The sequence below is a fragment of the Barbus barbus genome, assembly GCF_936440315.1.
Source record: "Barbus barbus genome assembly, chromosome: 17".
NCBI classification, from domain to species: domain Eukaryota; kingdom Metazoa; phylum Chordata; class Actinopteri; order Cypriniformes; family Cyprinidae; genus Barbus; species Barbus barbus.
In genome coordinates, this window is record NC_136745.1 from 15,747,425 (window position 1) to 15,770,083 (window position 22,659).

General features: G+C 36.2%; 1 protein-coding gene across 1 annotated transcript in view; it reads left to right on the plus strand.

Annotated features, from left to right (window-relative positions):
- Positions 1-22,659, plus strand: part of LOC306883734 (rap guanine nucleotide exchange factor 2-like) — a 120,335-nt gene that overhangs the window by 31,072 nt on the left and 66,604 nt on the right. The window contains exons 3-5 of the mRNA XM_079439165.1: positions 1,294-1,350; positions 13,579-13,662; positions 21,796-21,871. Coding sequence (XP_079295291.1) covers positions 1,294-1,350; positions 13,579-13,662; positions 21,796-21,871 — 217 coding nt within the window. The remainder of the gene's footprint in view (positions 1-1,293; positions 1,351-13,578; positions 13,663-21,795; positions 21,872-22,659) is intronic.

A 22,659-nucleotide genomic window follows, 5' to 3' on the forward strand; every position in this document is an offset into this window, starting at 1 on the left:
AGTTTTTTATTTTATTTTGTTGAACAAAGTCAGATTATAATATATTTATATTTTTAGTTGTGTTATCCACTAGTGTCAATATTTTATCAGTTCTATGTCTAATTTTTGTTTTGTTTTGTGTTTTGTTTTGCAAGTTAAAGGGATATTTTACCCAAAAATGAAAATTCTGTTAAGTACTCGCCCTCATGTCGTTCCAAACCCAAAAGACCTTTGTTCATCTTCAGATTAGATATTTCTGATGAAATCCAAGAGCTTTCTGACCCTGCATAGACAGCAATGCAACTACCACGTTCAAGGCTCAGAAAGGTAGTAAGGACATTGTTAAATAGTCCATGTGACATCAGTGGTTCAACTTCAAGCATAATTTTATGAAGCTACAAGAATACTTTTTGTGTGCAAAGAAAATAGAATAAAGATTTTATTCAACAATTTCTTCTCTTCTATGTCAGAACCCCGGCTCCTGCGACAGCAGCATCACACGCATGCATCGTGGCGAGTGGAAGACTGACAGAAGAGAAGAAATTGTTGATTAAACTCATCATTTTAGTTTTCTTTGTGCACAAAGTATTCTCGTAGCTTCATAACATTACGGTTGAACCACTGATGTCACATGGACTATTTTAACAATGTCCTTGCTACCTTTTTGTGCCTTGAACATGTCAGTTGTGTTGTTGTCTATGCAGGGCCAGAAAGATCTCTGATTTCATCAAAAATATCTTAATTTCTGTTCTGAAGATGAATGAAGGCCTTATGGGTTTGGAACGGGGGGGGGGGGGGGTACTTTGCTACTTGACCACAGTGTTCTAGGACATTCCAAATCCTACCTGACCCCTTCACCCAACACCCCTTCAGTCCGTACACATCTTCAGGAATGTGTCAGATGGACTTGGTTGACTTTCTACCCCCCCAACCGAGCTGAACTTTAAGGAATGTCTTTTGAAGAATGTTTTTGTCCTTTGGAATGTTTTGTTCTGTGGCGATACATCAGAGTTTGCTTAAACAGCACTTCTGGCGTAAACCAACACTGAAATATGTCATGCACAAACAAGAGTTTGGTTTTGTCCTTGCTGTTCTTAACAACAGGCAGCCTGTATAGTTTTTCTTTTGGAGCACAATGCTAACCAGACCTGAATACCCACAAGACTTTTGGTCCTGAAATAAATTTTGGTTTCACAACACGATATTTCATAAACGCAGACGAAAATATGAAGTTCATTGCTTCTTTAGGAACCATTACGTTTGAATATGTCACTGATTTATGGTTCTCTTTCTCTCTTGTCCTCTTTTTTTCAGGATAATGTGTGAAACCGTCCGCTACGAAAGACATGAAGCCAACGAAGTGCTCTATTAGTGAGTAACAACCATGCTTTCCATCCCATTTCCTTTTTTTAAAGCCATTATGCTTCTGTAAGCCTTTATAGGATGTGCAATGCATAACCACAAATAATCTTCAAAGATCGTGCCACTCCAGAAGCGATGATAAATATAGCCTGTTTTTGAGAAGACTTATCAAATTACAAAGGTGAGATGTGAACTTGCTGAAGCAAAAGTGTTATATTCAGCGCTGCATGAGCCTTTCTTTTGTGTTATAATGAGGATCCTAGTAGCTGAAAATGGCATTATGAGGAATACAAGGTTTCTGGGTGATACACACACAGCTATTGATCTACAACATCTAAGACACACTGACCCACTTTAGATTCGCCCTTCATCTGGCATGCGTGTTCAAAAAAAGTCCTTGCTTGTATCCTCTCGACGCTGTTTGAGATTTATGTTGGCTTTGTTTGATGACAAACACTTCTTGCTTTTTTGGTCCTGTAGCCCAACACACACATGCTCAAACACATATATATATATATATATATATACAAACCCGATTCCAAAAAAGTTGGGACACTGTACAAATTACGAATAAAAAGGAATGCAATAATTTACAAATCTCATAAACGGATATTTTATTCACAATAGAATATAGATAACATATCAAATGTTCAAAGTGAGACATTTTGAAATGTCATGCCAAATATTGGCTCATTTTGGATTTCATGAGAGCTACACATTCCAAAAAAGTTGGGACAGGTAGCAATAAGAGGCCGGAAAAGTTAAATGTACATATAAGGAACAGCTGGAGGACCAATTTGCAACTTATTAGGTCAATTGGCAACATGATTGGGTATAAAAAAAGCCTCTCAGAGTGGCAGTGTCTCTCAGAAGTCAAGATGGCAAGAGGATCACCAATTCCCCCAATGCTGCGGCGAAAAATAGTGGAGCAATATCAGAAAGGAGTTTCTCAGAGAAAAATTGCAAAGAGTTTGAAGTTATCATCATCTACAGTGCATAATATCATCCAAAGATTCAGAGAATCTGGAACAATCTCTGTGCGTAAGGGTCAAGGCCGGAAAACCATACTGGATACCCCTGATCTTCGGGCCCTTAGACGGCACCGCATCACATACAGGAATGCTACTGTAATGGAAATCACAACATGGGCTCAGGAATACTTCCAGAAAACATTGTCGGTGAACACAATCCACCGTGCCATTCGCCGTTGCCGGCTAAAACTCTATAGGTCAAAAAAGAAGCCATATCTAAACATGATCCAGAAGCGCAGGCGTTTTCTCTGGGCCAAGGCTTATTTAAAATGGACTGTGGCAAAGTGGAAAACTGTTCTGTGGTCAGACGAATCAAAATTTGAAGTTCTTTTTTAAAATTGGGACGCCATGTCATCCGGACTAAAGAGGACAAGGACAACCCAAGTTGTTATCAGCGCTCAGTTCAGAAGCCTGCATCTCTGATGGTATGGGGTTGCATGAGTGCGTGTGGCATGGGCAGCTTACACATCTGGAAAGGCACCATCAATGCTGAAAGGTATATCCAAGTTCTAGAACAACATATGCTCCCATCCAGACGTTGTCTCTTTCAGGGAAGACCTTGCATTTTCCAACATGACCATGCCAGACCACATACTGCATCAATTACAACATCATGGCTGCGTAGGAGGAGGATCCGGGTACTGAAATGGCCAGCCTGCAGTCCAGATCTTTCACCCATAGAAAACATTTGGCGCATCATAAAGAGGAAGATGCGACAAAGAAGACCTAAGACAGTTGAGCAACTAGAAGCCTGTATTAGACAAGAATGGGACAACATTCCTATTCCTAAACTTGAGCAACTTGTCTCCTCAGTCCCCAGACGTTTGCAGACTGTTATAAAAAGAAGAGGGGATGCCACACAGTGGTAAACATGGCCTTGTCCCAAATTTTTTGAGATGTGTTGATGCCATGAAATTTAAAATAAACTTCTTTTTCCCTTAAAATGATACATTTTCTCAGTTTAAACATTTGATATGTCATCTATGTTGTATTCTGTATATATTGAAATTTGAAACTTCCACATCATTGCATTCTGTTTTTATTCACAATTTGTACATTGTCCCAACTTTTTTGGAATCGGGTTTGTATATATATGTATATATATGTATATGTATATATATATATATATATATATATATATATGTATATGTATATGTGTATATATATATATATATATATATATATATATATATATATATATATATATATATATATATATATATATATATATATATATATATATATATATATATATATATATATATATATATATATATATATATATATATAACATCTTGGGTGGACCCAGACACTCCCCTCCAATTTCACACTCCATTTTTCTTTTCTCCTGGAGGAAGATGAAGTGTGTGCGCTTCCCTCCGCGGGTCACTACCCCTTTGTCCATGAATGGGAACGTCTCATTTACTCATTGTCTCTGATAGCATCTAGTCTTTTATACCTGTGTAAGAGTGGAGTTGCTGCCATGAGCTGTTAATTACTGCTGCCAAATTATGTCACTTTTGGGTCAGTTGATTCTATGTAATATTTGGTAGTGTTCTGTAGAAATGGGCATATTAAATATTATATGTGTGTGTACACATCCATCCTATAATGATAAAAATCCACCCAGTGTTTTTTTTTGAAAATCCCTATTTTAAAATCGCCTTATTCAAATCAGGCTGTTCTGAGATTCCTGTCAGAATGACGTAGTCCTTGTTTCGGATTCTCATCCTCAGGCAACCCGTTTTGGGCGCAGGGATGGGCAGTTTTATCCAGAATTAAGTTATCCAGAAATTGACATATACTGTATTAATTCTGCTGTTAAAAACAAATAAAGAAACCGTGTAGGAGAGCGGTTATTATGTGCAAACTGTGAGAACTGTGCAGTGTGCGCATGTAAAAAAAAAAAAAAATCAATTCCGATTTGAAGCTTGTGACATAAATGCGCACATCAACCCGATCACTTTATTTATCGTTCATGTAAACACTACATTCAGGTTCATCAATCGGATTGAATTCAGTCCGATTGAAACAGAAATTGAGCATGTAAACATAGTGTTTCGGTAGTGATAAAAGGGAACACATGATCCTTATATTTTGGGGAAATAAACTAAACTGTAGTAGAGTTATGTAATTTTTTGTACTTTAGTATGCTTGAGTAGTGTTTTAGTATATGAAATTCTGTAATGTGATGTGGTTACTACCAAAGCATAAGTGTCACTACCAAAAATGTGCTGTCACTACCGGAACAATGGGATGTTTTGTCAAAAATAAAGTATAGTGAATTATTAACTAGGATGTTATATAATTTTTGGTTCTTTGGTTTTGGTTTTTGGTTCTATTGTATATTCAAACTAAAGAATCCTTCACTTTGAAATCAACTTTTTGTCTTTTACAAAGAAAAATTTGATTCAAAATTCAACAAATCTCATAAATTACACTTGAAATACTGTTAAAAATTTAATTATGGATTAACCATAATATAATAAAATACATTCTGCATTCGGAAGATGTTGTTTTTCAAAAGTGAATAGGGAGATCAAGCGCTGATAGTACTTGTCATAAATTTATGAATTGTATTCTAAATTTTCTAAAGCTATCTAGCTATATGTGTGAAAAAAACATGGACATTTTAATTATTCCCTAAATCTTTGCTTTTGGCATATTAATTCTCAAAATTAATGTGGTGAAATTATTAATTTTGCATTTCAGCAATTCTTGCACAAATTCCAACAAATATCATTGCTTCCTGTATGTTTCGTGACCATTGATGTCAAACCTGAACTCAGTGCAGTCTGAATATAGTACAATCCGAATTTAAATTGACAATTTGATGAGACTAAGCTAAAAAAAAAAAAAAAAAAATGGCTCAGAAATCCTTGAATTTCTGTTGTAGTGAAAACTGAATATGAACACGTTGAGCAAACTTATATTAGACCTGAGAGCAAACTTGCAGGCTGTAAGAATGAGTAAAGTGCTCAACTAAAATAAGAAAAGAAAGAAAGAGAGAAAAAAAAAAAAGTTTTGTTGGTGCACTAACAAAAAAAGGAAAATGTAAAGAAAGAAGAAAAATATTTCAGCAGGTTTCAACTAAAATACTTAATTATTGGCTTAAAAATATGTGACTTAATTATTGCTCTTTGTGTGTTTGTGTCTTGGATAGACAACAATATGGCAAAATATCTGCAGATTACCTGTTCATTTTAAAGGCTCTGTCTGATTGGCTGTAGCAAGTTGCACACAACTGATCAGTGTGTGTTTGAAAACAGCAGGAGTCAGACCTCATACGGCGTCCTGCTGTTCATTGGCTGCAGGGTGGAGATGACAAAATTTTCTTTTGGAATGCAAGTTTGTCTGCCTTGTCTAATAGGCAAACGCCTATATTTTTGGTTCATCTAATAGTTGTGGATTTGTATAACTCTGTGAGTCAGTCCTCTGTTTTAGGTGGTTGTTTTCATCCGTACACTCTCAAACTCCCAGCGGCAGACTATTTAAGTACTAACTCACCACTGAGTCTGCTACACCAGCCTTGACGCTGTTCCTCAGCGACTCACTCCACTGTTTTTTCTTATTTTTATTAGACAGCTCGCTGCTTTAAAACTCGGCACTAATAATAATCTTCAGACTTGTGTGTGCTGCTGCTGATTTCCCTCAGGAACAAACCACTCCCACTGCAACAGCCTCTGAACCGCTAGTGCCAAATACACAAACATCACGCTTTACCAAGTGCTATAAAGACACACTTTTTATGCTTTATTTTTGAGCAGGTTGGAAGGACAATAATATCACACTGGGGTTTCTAAAAATATTAGTGATAAAAGTTTTAATGTTGTTACTGAGGCACATTGATTTCTGCTTTCTGTAAATATTATTTAAGCAGTGTTTAAATTAGTTAAACAAGTGGAAAACCTCAGGGGACTTGTTTCATGTTCATGGTAATTATGCTCTTAAACAAGAATTAGACATTCACATCATAAATGAAGACACAACTATTCTATTTTAGTGGGTGATTGATATCGATTTTTCTGTGATTTATATCAGAGTGGTAAATACAGTGCCAATTTTGTATATTAATTTTTTTTTATACAATACTTACCAGATGTGTGAAGCTCCAGAAATGTTTTAATTGCTTTAATGTCAACATTAGGGTTCGATCTCACAAAGGTTATCACAATACATATGTTATACGTCACAATATCATTATAGGAATGTGATTGGAATTTTACCTTTTGTACAAAGGAGTTGACAAATGAATTGCAAGTGTTACATGAAGATTTTTTTACATAACTTTATTGTTTGCTTTCAATTTCTCACAATACTATAAAGTTGTTTTATTTCCAGGATTAAATGAATGAAAATCAAATCAGATTTATTTTTTAAAATTATATTTTATTTAAATATGTATGAATAAATATTACACTACTGGTCAAAAGTTAAGAATAATTAATTATTATTATTAATTTTATTATTTAAAGAAGTCTCTTATGCTCACCAAAACTGCTTAATATGTTTGTGGAAACAGTTTTCCATTTTTTTTCCCCTGATACTTTGACGAATTGAAAGTTACAAAGAACCACATTTATTTGAAACAGAAAAATGTGTTTAAAATCATAAATGTCTTAACTGTCACTTTTGATCAATTTAATGGGACCTTGCTAAATAAAAGTGTTCATTTCAGAATAAAAAATAAATATCTCTTGAGCAGCAAATCAGCATAGTCCATTTTAAAATATGCTCATATAGAAAAGTTACTTTAAATTGTAATAATATTTCACAATATTACTGGTTTTATTGTATTTATTATATTTATTCCAAATAATTAATAATCCCCCCTCCCCAAATAAATAAATAAATTAAAATAAAATAAAACATTGTAATGACAGGATGTGAAATCTATTCAAAATAATCAGTAGTTTAAAAAAAAAAAATGAGGATAATAAAACATTTGCCATTTAACTAATATTTCGTATTACTGCACCGTCTCAGTGAGATTTATTGTAAGATGACTTTGAGTTCATCTGTGTTGTCACACTCTGGTAAAGCTGCTGTCTTCCTGCCATCTCTACACTGAACAGCCTCAATAGAAATAAAACCCTATAAAAGCCTTGTATGTGTGTAAGAATAGCTGTTGACTTTGAGTACAACATTCACATAAAAGTGTGTCTGTATGCGAGTGTGTGCATGCAGGAGTGCTGCTCTGTAGTGGCATGGGTGATCCATCATTCTCTGCCCTGGTCTGACACACACACACACACACACACACACACACACACAGAGACACACACAGAGACACACACACACACACACACACACACAGAAACAGCTCAGCAGAAGGGTTCTCTCCTACAGTTATGGCCACCAGCTGATATAGAGAAGGCTTCCCTCTCCCCATCACTCTCTCTGCATTCCTGCTGGGACTCCCATCAGCGATGCCGCTGGGCTCAAACACACAGCCCAGACCAGAAATGCAGGCACATCAACATGGATAATTTTGGTAATTTTGCAATGATAAAACTCTCATAATACTACTCATTAAATATGACTGGAATTACTGTAAGGATATCAGTAACTTTGCAATTAGACTAGCTCACTTAATTGTTCTATATTATATTATTTTAGTTTTAGAATTTAATATTTTATAGCTGTCAGAATTAACAGTTATAATTTAAATATTTAAGATGATTTAGTTTTCTTTATATTTAATGAAGTTGGTTGTAAACCTTTACAATTTAAAATATACTGTTTTTATTTTCATTTCAGTTAACGGATATATTTTTATTTACATTTCCCTTTTAATTAATTGGAAAATGGCATTAAAATGTAATAATGCCTGCTGCTACAGTTAATAAAATACTGTATAATGTTATCAGAAGTTTTCCAAGTTTTACTATAGCAACAATAATTGGAAAAATTATGGCGTTGTACCGTGTTTACCATGGTATGCATTTGTAAAGGGATGAACACTTTAAAATAAGGCAAATATGAAAATTTCCTGATAATTGTCTGAACATTTTAACCTTAAACCAACAATTTCCTTTTTCGGTTGACCGAAGATTAGCAGATAAATAACCCCCAAGGATGAATGCATGAAGTCCATATTCCTCCAAACCTTGCCTGACTTCCTGCTCTCGTTTCTGCTCCCCAGTCATTCCTGAGGGGCTGGAGGCTGTTGCTGTGTGCTTGATGAGCATTTGATGAGCGTTGGAAGAGTGTTTCAGTGACCCAGTTCAGTCAGCTCTGCTCCGTTGATGGTGCAGAACATCCTCACGCTCTCCGTCTCTCACCCTCCATCATTGCCGCTCTCTCCTTCTCTCTCTGCATTCTGCTGATTAATAATTGAGTGTTTAGTTTTTGTCTGCACACGCTCGGGAAAAACGATTAAAAGAGGGAGCAGAAGCAGCAATGATGAAGGGAGCGATGCAGAAAGAGAACGAAAAAAGCAAGCAGCACTCGTGCTGCGTTTGAGAGCAGTCAGGAGCTGCCTCATTAGTCCTATAGAGACGGTGTAGCGAGTATGTATGTATGTGTGTGTGTGTGTGTGTGTGTGTGTGTGTGTGTGTGTGTGGGTGTAGGATTTTCGTTTAAAGGCAAACATCCAGAAGTTTGGAGAAGTGTTTTTTAACTTAGATGATTAGGAAATCAATCTTTCAACAAATTTGCACCTTTAAATAATGTTAGTTCATTCAATAAGGGAAACTGTAACTGGCTACTCAACAAATAAATATGTGAATGTGAAATTTTTATTTGAGTTCAAATTATGGTTGTATCTGTATATTATTGTAAATCTTTTGCTTAGAAAATAAATAACCATGGATTAAAGTTATCCGTCGCTACGATGGATTTCCGTCAATTGCAGGGTTCCGCCTGTCCTTAATGTCTTAAATTCACTTTTCATCCTTTTAAGGCCATACATATGCTTACATTTCTCAAATAGTGTAATAAATGTCTTAATTTTAGTTTGAATAGGTCTTAAAGGAACACTCCACTTTTTTCGAAAATAGGCTAATTTTCCAACTCCCCAAGAGTTAAACATATTAAGTTAAACAGCTAGGTAACTATGATATAGCTGGGGTCTATTTTCAGGCACTGCATAATATCATTGCGCCTGCTGCACCCATGGTACAGCAGCAAAGTTCCTTGATTATTACGCCGGAATGAGAGTATAGTTCCTAGCCATATCGGCTACTTTTCATTTTCTGTCAGTCTTAGTACACGATGTAACTACAGAAGAGTCAAGTTTTAAATAGGAAAAATATTGAAACTCTTTGGTCATTTTTTTTTAGCGAGATGCTAACGGTCTAATCAGCTTCAATGATCTATGCTAAGCTACGCTAAAAGTGCTACCGCCAGACCCGGAGATCGGCTGAGTGGATTCGAAAACTGTAAAACTCAACTGTTTAACTCTTGGGGAGTTGGAAAATGAGCCTATTTTCAAAAAATGTGGATTGTTCCTTTAAAGGGGTCATTGGATGCCCATTTTAGTGATATAAGTTGATATAATTATTTATGGTCTTAATGAAAAGTCTATAACATACTTTGGTTAAAATTTCTCAGTGGTAGTGTAAAAAACACCTTCTTTACCCTGCAAAAATCAGCTCTGTTTTTAGCACGCTGATCTAGTCAATGTTGCTTTAAATGCTAGTGAGCTCTCCTGACTCCACCCCTCTCTTCCATGGAGTGACGAGCAGACCATAGATATGTGTAGATTCCCTATTCGACCGCTCCAGATACGTTGACGTGTCAGCCATCTCGCATTCACCATAATAATCAATTAATATTCAAAAATATACAAGCGTATAACTTGTTGTTGTAGAAGCACACAGTCAATGTGTTCAAAGATTCACAGACCATTCCAAAAATGGCGGATGGCTTACATCTCGCGGCCCATAGAAACAGTTGATAATGAGGCATCTAGGTATATATATCTATGGAGCATACTAAACTTCAGCCGCGAAACTGGCTAACTAGCACATAGGAAAGGCGATTTGCAAAGATTCATAAAAACCCTTATACTCACTTCTTCTGTAGATAAAGCTGGATAGAGCTGATACAATGGCGGACCGCTCTCAGCTCACTCAGGGCGGGTCTAAGGTAAGACGCTAGTGTCAATCAACTATCGTGGGAAGGGCCTGTACAGAACCGCATCATTCTGACAGGAACCTCAGAACAGCCTGATTTTAAAATAGGGATTTAAAAAAAAACTACTGGTTGGATTTTTATCTTTATAGGATGGGTGTGTGCACACACTTCCAACACACATTTATGTTCAAACAACTTAAAGTGAATTTTGCATCCGATGACCCCTTTAAATTACGTAAAGACAAGGTTTATTCAGCCTGCTGGGAGGGGAATGTGATCAAAGCCTGGAGTGGAGCGAAACTACGTTCCTCTCTCCACTCTAGCGTTCCCTGTTCACCCCATTTTAAAAGTTATCAGGGATTAAAGTTTTCTGTCGCTACAACGGATTTCCATCAGTTGTTGTTCTGCCGGCACACCAAAAATCATCCCCGCCACGGCTGCAGCTTCTCACTGACAACATAGTAACACCGCTCCCATCATTCACAGTCGGGTTATTAGCAGAGAACACCGAGCAGACTACAGTGAAGACTATCCAGTGTTATTTTACAGTTGAATAGATTATAGTTAGACCTAACTGAAAAAAATTTAAGTACTAATAATTTAATTTGCATCTTGTTATTGTTTTTGTTTGTGCTATTGATTGTAATTTATTTTTTCTTATTTTATTATTTACTATTTACTTGTCTTTTTTAGTTAAAATAAACTCAATTGTAAGTGTGCGTAAATCTTGGGTGAGGAGGGGATGTGGTACATGGGAAATAGTCCTGCCACCACAGCTGGAAAATATCCTAGAAGAAACAATGCATACATTTAATAAAATTAGAAAAATGCATTTACAAAGGTAAAAAGAAAATGCACCTGTAAATCACTTTGTCAAATGTCACCTTGTATTAAGAAGGCATTTTTTTATCATAATTGTTTATTATTGATCATTAGAAGGTGCTCCTAAATTTCTGGAGCAAGGACAAGCACTCCTAATTACAAGAAGAAAACACCGCTCTTAAACTGGGTGTGTGACCGGTATGGCTGTGGAATGGGGTATGGCCAAGGACAAATTTACAGTCAGAAGATGTTTTTTATATATTTTTTTTGCTTTAATCCATGAATTACCCATTACAATGTACAAAACGAATGTCGGAGCAACAAGACTAATACTGAAACTGTATTACAGAAATATTAACACTGACGTTCTTGGATGATTTTTTACTGCAATCAATAATTGACACACAAGATGCCAGTAGTTGCGTTTGTATGAAAAGTAAGCGCAACTCTGTGGTGTGATACGAGAGATGGCGGTGTCAATTACTGAATGGGCGTTCTGATATACAGAGTTGCCATGGATGATGGAGAGGATTAGGAAACAGAGTGGCCTTGGTTCCGGAAGTATTTTTCCCATAGGAATTTTCACAAATTCTTTATTAAAAAAATTATAAGTCATGAACCAAACCAACCAGCTAAGAGGTGATGCATGACATTACAAAATTTGATTTTAAATAAAAGCGTATTCGGAAATCGGAAAAAAATTAAAAATCAAGAACCACAATCTCATGAAGCATTGGGAAAAATTCTATTCATTTAAAGTTAATGATTGTATGTATCAAAAAACAACCTTTTTTGTGTTTATTGCAAAATATGTTTGTGAAAAACCTGTATATATAGTTTAACAAAATATGGGGAGATTGAGTCCATTATGTCATTTGTTGTGCTTCGTGGGAGTTTCTGATTGGTAGGAGATTTTTTGCAGAATCATGGGTGATGTAGTTTTCAACGTTTAAAGGGGTCCTATTATGCGTTTTCACTTTTTTAATTTTAGTCAGTGTGTATGTTTGGGCATTAAAAGATCTTCATTAAGAGAAGTTACAAATCTCAAAGTCCACTCCAAAGGGAGATATTTCGTTTAAAAAAAAATTTGAAAATTAAAGAATTAAATAGAATTAAAGAACAATAAACATAATACATATTACCGTTGCACTTATCTGTACGTAGTAAATGCAGTTATGTTTAAGCTGTTGTTGACATCCTATCTAAAACGTAATTTAGCCAAAAAACAACAACAACGATAACATTACCACTGTAATATGTCTTGCAATATCCGTGCGTGCAAAAGTTCTGCACGATCCTCAATATTGATATAGCAATATAGACGAACTTGCTGTTTTAGCAAGGGGCAGGGCAGTACTGAAACGCTGTTCGCCAATCACAACGCACTGGGACAGCTAACCAATCACAACACATTTCGTTTTTTGGAAGGCGGGCCTTCCTCAAACCCGGAACTAATCGAGCCTTTTGTGCCAGTCTGGGGAGAAAGGTATTGTAATAATCTAAATTATGTGAAAAATAATGCGATTTTCAAACCACCAAGCATGAGAGCATGGTCTAGTACACCTCCAAAACAAAATCAAGACTTTGTAAAAGAGCATAATAGGACCCCTTTAAACACAATAATGAAGTGTGCAGAGTCGCGTGATAGCTGGGTTATTTGCTTCATGTAAGGAGTGTCTATCAGCTCATAAACCCCAGCACTGCTTTGGGCCTGTTATCTCACTGGAGTTTGTATCGGCTGTTCTGACTCAGTGATCAGGATGTGTCCGCTGCTCATTGGATTGCTCCTCTTTTCACATTTCCTCTTTTAACACATACTGGAGAGGCAGACATGGAGCGGGGCATGCCGGGAGCTACAAGGACGTCTCTGGCGTCGACCCAGCATGCCTCGGAAGATGTCTAACGTTCCTGACTGCTCTGTGACCTGAAATAAAAAGGAGTGTTAAGGGGGGATTGTGTGTCAGTATGTTATATCCTACACACACACATAAATCAAGCAGTCACATTTCAACTGGCATCACTTACAAGAGGAAGAGAGATGGTGTGTGTTTCGCACTTGGCCGTTTGATCGCTCTGTCCACTGTTTTCCTCTGGGAATCTCTTTGTCGTCTTTTGTCTGTGCAAAGGAGTGTATCACAGAGCAAAAATGATGACAGAGTGTTTACATTAAGCATTGATGTTATGTGTGTCTGTGTCAGCTACTTCTACTCTAACCATACAGCAAATCAGACCACATGTTAGAAATAAGCATGTTTTGTTTCCTGTTGGAATCTGTGTGACATTTTTCTCTTTCTGTCTCACACAGTCCGGATGACATTGGCACGTGTTGGTACATTCTGCTTTCTGGATCGGTCTTCATCAAAGAGTCCATGTTCCTGCCACGCTCCAGGTATGTCCCTTACCCGAATGCCATTAAATATCACACATTCACACTTAGAAATGAGAAAAAACACCCCAAATACCAATAATTTCAATTAACCTGTTATGTGTATTAAGCTTGTACCTTTCTTCTTTCTCCAAAAGTTCTCACGACTGATTTGGAACATGAACATGATTTGTAACTGATTTGGAAATGTAAAGCCCAATTCTGAATGAAAAAAATATGTAACATTGAACCTTAAGAAGATTAAATATCCATCTCCGTGCATGTCCTCATCCTAGTTTTCCACTTAAATGGCCCAAGCGTAGATACCCACATCAAAAAATGTGACTGCATGGGACCAATTTAGTTAAATTGCATTTAATGAAAGTACCTTCAAACAGCCACTGTATTTTTCTTTTTTAGTATTATTAGTTGGGTTTTTTTTATAATTAAGGGGCAATTTTTATATATTTGGACTTTCAGATGCTTTTTTTTGTACTTTTATGAGTGCCACATTTTTATTTTACAGAAATGCGGTGTCATAATTTCTCATATACTTTAAATATGATCAATTCATTAAAATAAATTATCTGAATAAAATTTCATTATAATTAGATTAATGAGAGCTATCAAATTGAGAATTATATCAAAGGTTACAAATAATGCCAAGTTGACTATGTACAATATGCACTGCCTTCCATAAGTATTGGAACAGTAAAGACAAAATTGTTCTGTTGCCTGTGGAGTCAAGACTTTTGCAAATATGATTGAAAGATGAATATGAGACAAAACTACAGAATGTCACATTTTATTATTGGCCGTTTCAACACATATATGTTTTACCAAATAAAAAGAACAGCACTTTTAGAGTTCATCCCACTCATTGATGAGAGAATAAGTATTGGGACAGTTGAACATAAGGCAGATATAAAAGATTAAAAGCTATTATTTAGTTGCAGATCCCTTGCACACAATCACAGCAGTGAGTCTTGTGACCCATAGACATCACCAGACTCTTGGTCTCATGCTTTGAAATGCTTTGCCCATCCTTTAATGAAGCCAATTCCAATTGTTGCTTGTTTTGGGGAGTTTCTGCCTTTACTCTCCTCTTCAGCTGGTGAAATTCATGTTCAATTAGATTTAAATCTGGAGATTGACTTGGGCAATCTAAGACTTTCCATTTCTTTGCCCTTATAAACTCCTTGAATGAACTGGCAGGGTGTTTTGGGTCATTGTCCTGATGCAATATGAAGCACTTCCCAATGAATCTGGTGGCATTTTCTTGAATATTGGTTGGCAAGATGGTTTTGTACACTTCCAAATTCATTCTGCTACTGTCATCATACATTAAGTCATCAGTAAAGTTGAGAGGGCCTGTTCCAGAGGCAGCCATGCATCCCCTTGTCATGACAACACCTCCACCATGCTTTACAGATGAGGCTGTATGCTTGGGATCATTTGCAGTTCCCTTTTTTTCTCCACATTTTTCCTTTCCCATCACTTAGATAACGGTTCATCTTTGTCTCATCGGTCCATAAAAACCGTTCCAAAACTCTTCTGGCTCACCTTTGTGCTTTTTTGCAAACTCTAATCTTGCCTTTCTGTTTTTGGTGCTGGTCAGAGGTTTGCATCTTGCTGTGTAGCATCTGTAATTCTGTGTTAAAGTCTCCTGAGGACAGTAGATTGTCAGAGCATCACCCCAGCTTTCTGGAAGTTGTTGGTGATTTTACAGACACGTCTTTTAGGATTCATTTTCACAGCTTTTATGATTTGTCTGTCATCAACTACTGCTGTTTTCTCAGCCGATCAGGTAGTTGTTGGTTGCTGGTGTCACTGCTGGTTTCCAAACTCTTGATTTCTCCATGCCCTTTGTTTTTGCTAGAGCTCTAACTGACTTCCTCTTTTCTTTTAGCATCCAAATCTTTTGCTTTTCTCTCAAAGTCAGCTCCCTCATCTTCATCCTGGTTTGTGTGTGTCATCATCGAAGGCAAGATTCAGAATACAGAAGTAATGGATATAACTCATACGACACATTCCCTGCTTTTAATATCTGAAGAATAGTAAGGCAACTGTCCCAATACTTATGCTCACATCAGATAGGGGGATGAAGCTATAAAAGTGCTGAACTTCTTATCTGGTAAAACATCTATGTGTTGAATCATTTTGTCTCATATTCATATTTTAATCATATTTGTAAATGTATTGACTCCACAGCCAACAGACCAATTTTGTCTTCACTGTTCCAATACTTTTGGAGGGCACTGTATATGTTACAAATAATATAACTATTTTGTACAAAATATATCGCAAGTTATAAGAAAAATCATTTATAATTCAGTTTGGCATTTTGTGACTGTGTCTAGTTTTTGGCTTTAGTTCAGCCAAAATGAAATTTGCCATTTTTTTCACCCTCTTGTTATTTCAAACCAGTATGATTTTGTTTCTTCTGTGAAACAGAAAAAGATAAATTTTGAGTGTCTTTGTCATTTTTCCCCAGAGGCATGATGGGTATTATCTTCAAGTTTCAAAAAGCACCATAAGCATATCATGTAAATATTTTCGTCCTGCTTCAGAGGATTTGAATATATGAGACAACCTGCATGGACTACTTTTATATGTTTATAGTACGTGTGAGTCTAAACGTCTCCTTTTAGTGTTGTAAGGAAAGTCAAGTCACCTTTATTTATGTAGTACAATACAGATTGCTTCTAATCTGCTTTACAGTAGTGAACTGAAAAATAACAGAATTAATGAGGCCAACTTCATCAACTATGAGACTAATCCTAATTCTGCTGTAAAGCAGCTCTAAAAAGACAGTTGTGTTGTTATTCAACTCGAAACAATTGAATGCTGAATTGAGCAATTTAATTCAATAACAGTATCAATTTTGAAAAATTAATCAATTATGAAACAATGCATCTCATGGGAAGTCATAGAGGCTTAAAACAAAATAACGGTGAGTAAATGATGACAGAGGTAAATTTTTTTTGAGTGATCAATCTCTTTAATTTCTGACCCTGGCATGTAATCAGTTACCTAATGCAAACATCATAACTTTAGCAAGGCCCATATGCAAATGAAGACTACCGTCATTATCGAGGATCAGTATTTTGCTTGGCACACTATAATCTACCTGTAGCATAGAACTTGGTGTGAGAGAAAGGAAGTGTACATACAGAAAGAAGCATATTGACTGGGCGTAATTTAAAAGCACAGCAAGCCGCACAAAAACACTTGACCGAGATGCACTAGAATTGGCTTGCAGTTGGGAATATATCATGTTATCACCATGGCAATGAAAAAAGCAGGTCTTTCCCTCCCTCGCTTTCTCGTTTGGCTTCATGGAGAGAGCTGTGATGTGTTGCTCCTGTAATAGACCGTGACTCAGGCGTCCAGTGAATGAAAACCAACAGGACAGCGGTGCACTTCATAAACAGTGTCTTGATAGCGCTCGCAAATGGCCATTTCTTTCCCCCAAGAGGCATCACAGCCACCCAGTGTACTGATTCTTGTCTGAGACAGACCAGATCTCCAGTAACATCTTATCGACTTCCTTTAGCACATGATGTGTGTTATTTGCTTCCAGTTTCTTTCCAAACAAAAACACACTCATTTTAATTCAGATTTTGTGTAACACTTCTGTTTAATCACTCATAACAAATTCAGCATGCAAGTGTTTAATTGCACAGCTATTCCCATCATTAAAAGCATAATGGTGTACAAAGTGCTGGCAGAAGTCAGAGTTGAGTTTGAGGTGGCAGTACCACCTGGTACTCATGGCAGTACTTATGCAACAAGTCCAAGCCCTTTAAAATGGTTTTGCAGGCTTAACTACCAACAATAGTTTCTATTGTTATAAATTCTGTTAAATCTGATCCTCCAGTAAATCCATTGTTTTCTTAACCATGTCTGACAGCAAGACTTGGGAAAACATTGATAATCACAGTTCCTTTTTTACCCATGCTTTACCATGGTACAAATATGGCTAACTATCTGTTCTAACAGGGAACGTTCTCAGAACTTTGGCTAATGTTCTGACAAGATTCTCTCAAAGTTATGAACATTCTTCTAGTAGTGTTAATAGAAGGTTTGTTTGAAATTGTCTAGTCAACACATTTGTCTTTTAAATGTTGAATGTTTTTTTAAACTTGTTTCAGAAGGACATTCAAAAGTGATCCTGTGGTGTTTGCCAAAATTATAAAATTGAACATTCCATTTACGTTCCATAAATGTTTTTGAAACTTCTAAAAATGTGACATTGCAAATGTTCAGAGAACATTCTTAAATAACATTTTTATACCTTAATAAGAATGTTAGGAAAATGTTCTTAGAACATATTTTTGATGATACTTTGATATGATGCATGGTACTAAATGATTTTTTAAAATGATTTGTACCAAAGTGTTCACGCTACATGTCCTTCAAATTGTTTTCTTTGCACTTTGGCTTAACAAAACAAACCAGATACTTTTAAATTGAGTTAAATTTATTAACATGCTCACATTTTCCAAGGTAATTTTTTTTATTCATCTACAGATAAAAAAGTTTTGATAAAATGCAAGCTTTTAAATTCTTTGTTTCAGTTAGATGTTTTTTGTATTATTATTATCTTTTTCCACTTAACCACATGCAAACTCCCAGGTGGTTTTCCCATGGAAGTGCTTTGAAAACCTTACTGTTCCTCCCTGAAGTGATGTGAATGTACTTCATGAGAATATAATCTGCAACATCTGATATATGTGACTCAGTCCCAGATGAGACAAGTTACTCCCTTCATGCATCAACATGCCTCATTTGTTGCTTAGCCACAATTTCTTAACTTTGCATTTCAATCTCCAGCTACCTCTTATTTATATTTAGTGGCATGTTTGTGAATTGTAACTTTTTGTAATTATTTAATTATAATTTTTAATAATTATGATTGTTTTAAATTTTGGGGATTATGAATAGTTTTTTTGTTTGTTTTACTATTCCCAAGGTTGCCCTTTAGAGTTTTTCTGGGTGTTTCTCACTCTGATCACTACAGATCTTGAGTTAAGTTGGGAGGTCATGTTGTTTGTGGGTAGAGGTCAACCCCTCCCTCTCGGCTCCACAGGAAGTAAGAGGCAGGCAGGAATGTTGGCTTCAGTCGATCACCACTGACTCTCAAGAACGCACATTCCCCAACGCATACTCTCGTAAGATGAAGGCGGTAGACGGAGCTGTCAGAACAGAGTGCAGCGTCCGTGAAGTTGGATTATCATGTGGCGTTCAGGAAATCGTGTATGTGTTTAGTGTGGTAGCAGTGTGTGGGTATGAATATTAAGAAAGGACATTAAAAACACATTTGAGGTAGAATGCGTGATTTTCAGGAAACCGGGATTGTTTATGGATTTCATTGGACATATTTTGTAACAATTCTCTCATCTTCAGGTACAGGTATTTTTTATTTATTTATTTGCTTTATTTTTTGTGTACTATTTTATATTATGTGCTCAATTAGATAACTTTTAAGAAATTACTTGAATTTTTTTTTTTATGAACACACTTTCCAACAAATAACTATTTAAAATACTTTTTTTCATGTCTGTCTGTCTGTCTGTCTGTCTGTCTGTCTGTCTGTCATTTTTTATATTGTATTTTTACAATTAATTTTATTATAATTAATTTTATTGATACTAATGCTAAAATGCTGGTTAAAGTAATCATACCTCAAGTGTCAAGCTTTGCTAATCAAGCCTCAAGCATCTCGATCCCTGCATTATATCTAGTAACAGTACAGGGTTGCTTTGGTGCTCCTGAAATGCTGTTTACTCTGCTTTATGTTGCCATGTGTCTGCAAGTGCAGATCTGGAGAGGCAGCAGAGCTGTTTAGCACTCACTGAAGCGTTACAGTAGAATCCTGTTACTGCATTACCATTCTACTGTACTTCAGCATGTCCTTAAGCCTTCCAATGTATCCCTTCTCCCCTCTGACTTTCCCACCGACAGCACTTGCATAACAGCTCTTTAATCTTTGCTCTGCTTAATATTGAGAGATGAAAAAGAGGCTTATTTACTTTGGAGACCCTTATGTTCTTTGCTGTGTGTGAGTGCCTGCCACATTGGTCACAGAATCACATTCCAGACACCCAGAATGTTGTGTAATATGGAATGTAGGGTCTGACTGGGTGGGCATCACGTCTCACCGGGAGTTCAATTCCCAAAGAATGTGGTGCGGTGTCTGACGTTAATATACTTTATATGAATGTCTGGTGTTAATATAATTTTTACAATTTTTTTTTTTTTTTCCTGGCTTCTACAGAGAATAATGATTTATTTTTAGACTTTGGAATTTTATAAGCCAGAGAGTTTTTTTCCCTGTCCCTTTTCATTTAGTTGTGCTCAAGGCGTTTTTTTTTTTTTTTTTTCTAAGCACATCTAAAAATATATATATAATCTGTAAGTGTGGTGAAAATGTATTCCATTTTCATGTGCCTATTGCATTTTGCAGTTTACATTAGACTTGGAATCCCTGATTTTTAGTGTGGTTTCAGACTATATCCAACGTATCATCAACTACGGTATATCATGAATGATGAATGAAAACACCAAGTCTTGAGGTTTTGTATTTGAATAGAAGTTTGTAAGGGAAGTCATACAGCATTACAACACAGAGTGCTCATTGTGTGTGGTCTTATAACGAGGAACAATGTATGTAGAGGGAATCCCACCTGTTAGTCTAACTATATTAGCTATTTACTATATCTGCCAGCTGCGCTTCTACAGTAACCCATACAGTGTACAAGTAGCTATACAACAGTAAGTGTCGTTTTACTAATGTAAACGTTTAAAGCAGCATGCAAATTATCATTGTAAGGTATTATGTTTTATGTAGTGTATTTTCTTATTCAAATCAGCCTTGCTTTGTCAGTCACAGTTTTTCCCCAGCTAAACTGCTGTAAGCATGTGTGTCAACTTTGGACCAAAGTGTCACCTGGCAGCTCATTCAGCTGCAAAAAGTGTCTTACAAGCAGCATTAATGGTAAATCAACAGACCAGATGAAAGGTGACGTGTGCAAACATTACCAAACAGAATTTAAAAAAGATGTCAAGTACCCCACCTGTCTAGTCCCATTCCAAACTCACTGTGTTTTTATGCCAGACTCAGTTGAGATGCTAAAACAAACAAATTACATTTCTGTTGGATGTGCACGTTTTATTTTTTTTATTTATTTTATTTTTTTGGCCTTTTCCCTAATTATTTTCTTCCTGCGTTTAGTGTAGTAAAGACAGAAAATGATTATGTGAAGAAGAGGGAATGGGGTCAAGAAATGCCATTATTTGACTATGCATTTTAACTCCACATTGCAAGTGATTTAGTGAAGTCCAAATTTGTGACCCTGGACCATGAAATCAGTCATAATGGTCCTTTTTTTTTATTGAGATGTATACGTCATCTGATCAATAAGCTTCCCATTGATGTATGGTTTGTTAGGATAGGACCATATTTGGCTGAGATACAACTATTTGAAAGAGGGTGCAAAAAAATCTAAATATTGAGAAAATCGCTTTCGAAGCAATGTTTTTGGCAATGCATATTACTAATAAAAATTAAGTTTTGATACATTAATGGTAGGAAATTTACCAAAATATCTTCATGGAACATGATCTTTACTTAATATCCTAATGATTTTTTGCATAAAAGAAAATGTATATAATATAAATAATATAATAAAACAATAATTTTGACTCATACTATGTATTGTTGGCTATTGCTACAAATACACATGTGCTACTAATGACTGGTTTGGTGGTCCAGGGTCACACATGTGTATCTATTAAAAAAATGTTGTCCACCTTGAGTGAGTGAGTGTTTGCCTTCATCTTGTGTGGAACTCCACCTCACATTTCCATTTCCATTTTCAATCGAGTTTTTTGTGTTGCTACTCAAACGCTCCATCACTTTGCACTGTACTTCTTTCATTAGGCCGTGATGTCATATGGTGGACTTTTCCATTCTGGTCGTAGTTTCTTTCCCAGTGGAGCCTTACTGCCTAAACCAGGAACACTGCCACAAGTGTGTGGATATGTGGTCCTCCGGCTCAGTTTCTGAGCACGTTTTCATTCCCACAGAATCTCAGGATTCCATAATTGGTTGAGCATTTTATAACCTTTCTCTCTCCTGTTCTTCTCCTCTAGTTTTGGGAAAAGGTCTGCTGGGAGCTTACGCCGTGGATGTGAGTGCATCGTTCTGGAGCCATCCGAGATGATTGTCGTGAGTAATCATGGACCCGATAATCATCTTAACTTCATACTCCTACTAATCATACTATGTAATTGCTGTTTTGTGCTGTTGTTTCATTCCTCTTTCCTAGTGGTTCCCACAGTGTGCTATGCTTTACCCCCAGGGGTACACACAAGGTCAGATTTGACATTACATGGGCAGAGAACAATTTCAGCTCTTCCCAATGCACTGACTAAAAACCCTTTTCCAAAGAAAATGTGATGGTTCGATAGGAAAAAAATGGTCGACTGTCCAACAACTGACTGTTATTTTGCACATAAGCTGACTAGTTTATATAGATGGTCTTATTTTTTGATGTTCTATTTCTTTGAGATAGAAACACTCTAAAATGTTGCGCATTTGACCGCAAAGATATGTCTTACATACTGTAAATGCACCTGAAATGATGTGAATATTTTAACATACTAAGTACTTAAATTCAGTATCTTTTTGCCAGTGTGAACTATAAATATTATTTAAATATTTAATGAATACAGCAATCAATATTTGTGGGATTTTTTTGAGACTGATGGCGAAAATAAAGTGGCTGTCTGAACACAAGCTACAAGCTTTTACTGTAGACATTTTAGTAACAGCTATATTGAATTTATTTATATTTATATTAGGAGAGCAATTTAGTCGTGTGCTTTCTAGTTTTGTTTAGCATCAGGTGAGCCAGACTAAAGTTGCATTTGGGAACCACTGCTATAATGATAAATGGCATATAAATGTTTCTGTACTCCTCCACATCTGTCTTTTTCTCGGTTTGAATTTGGCAT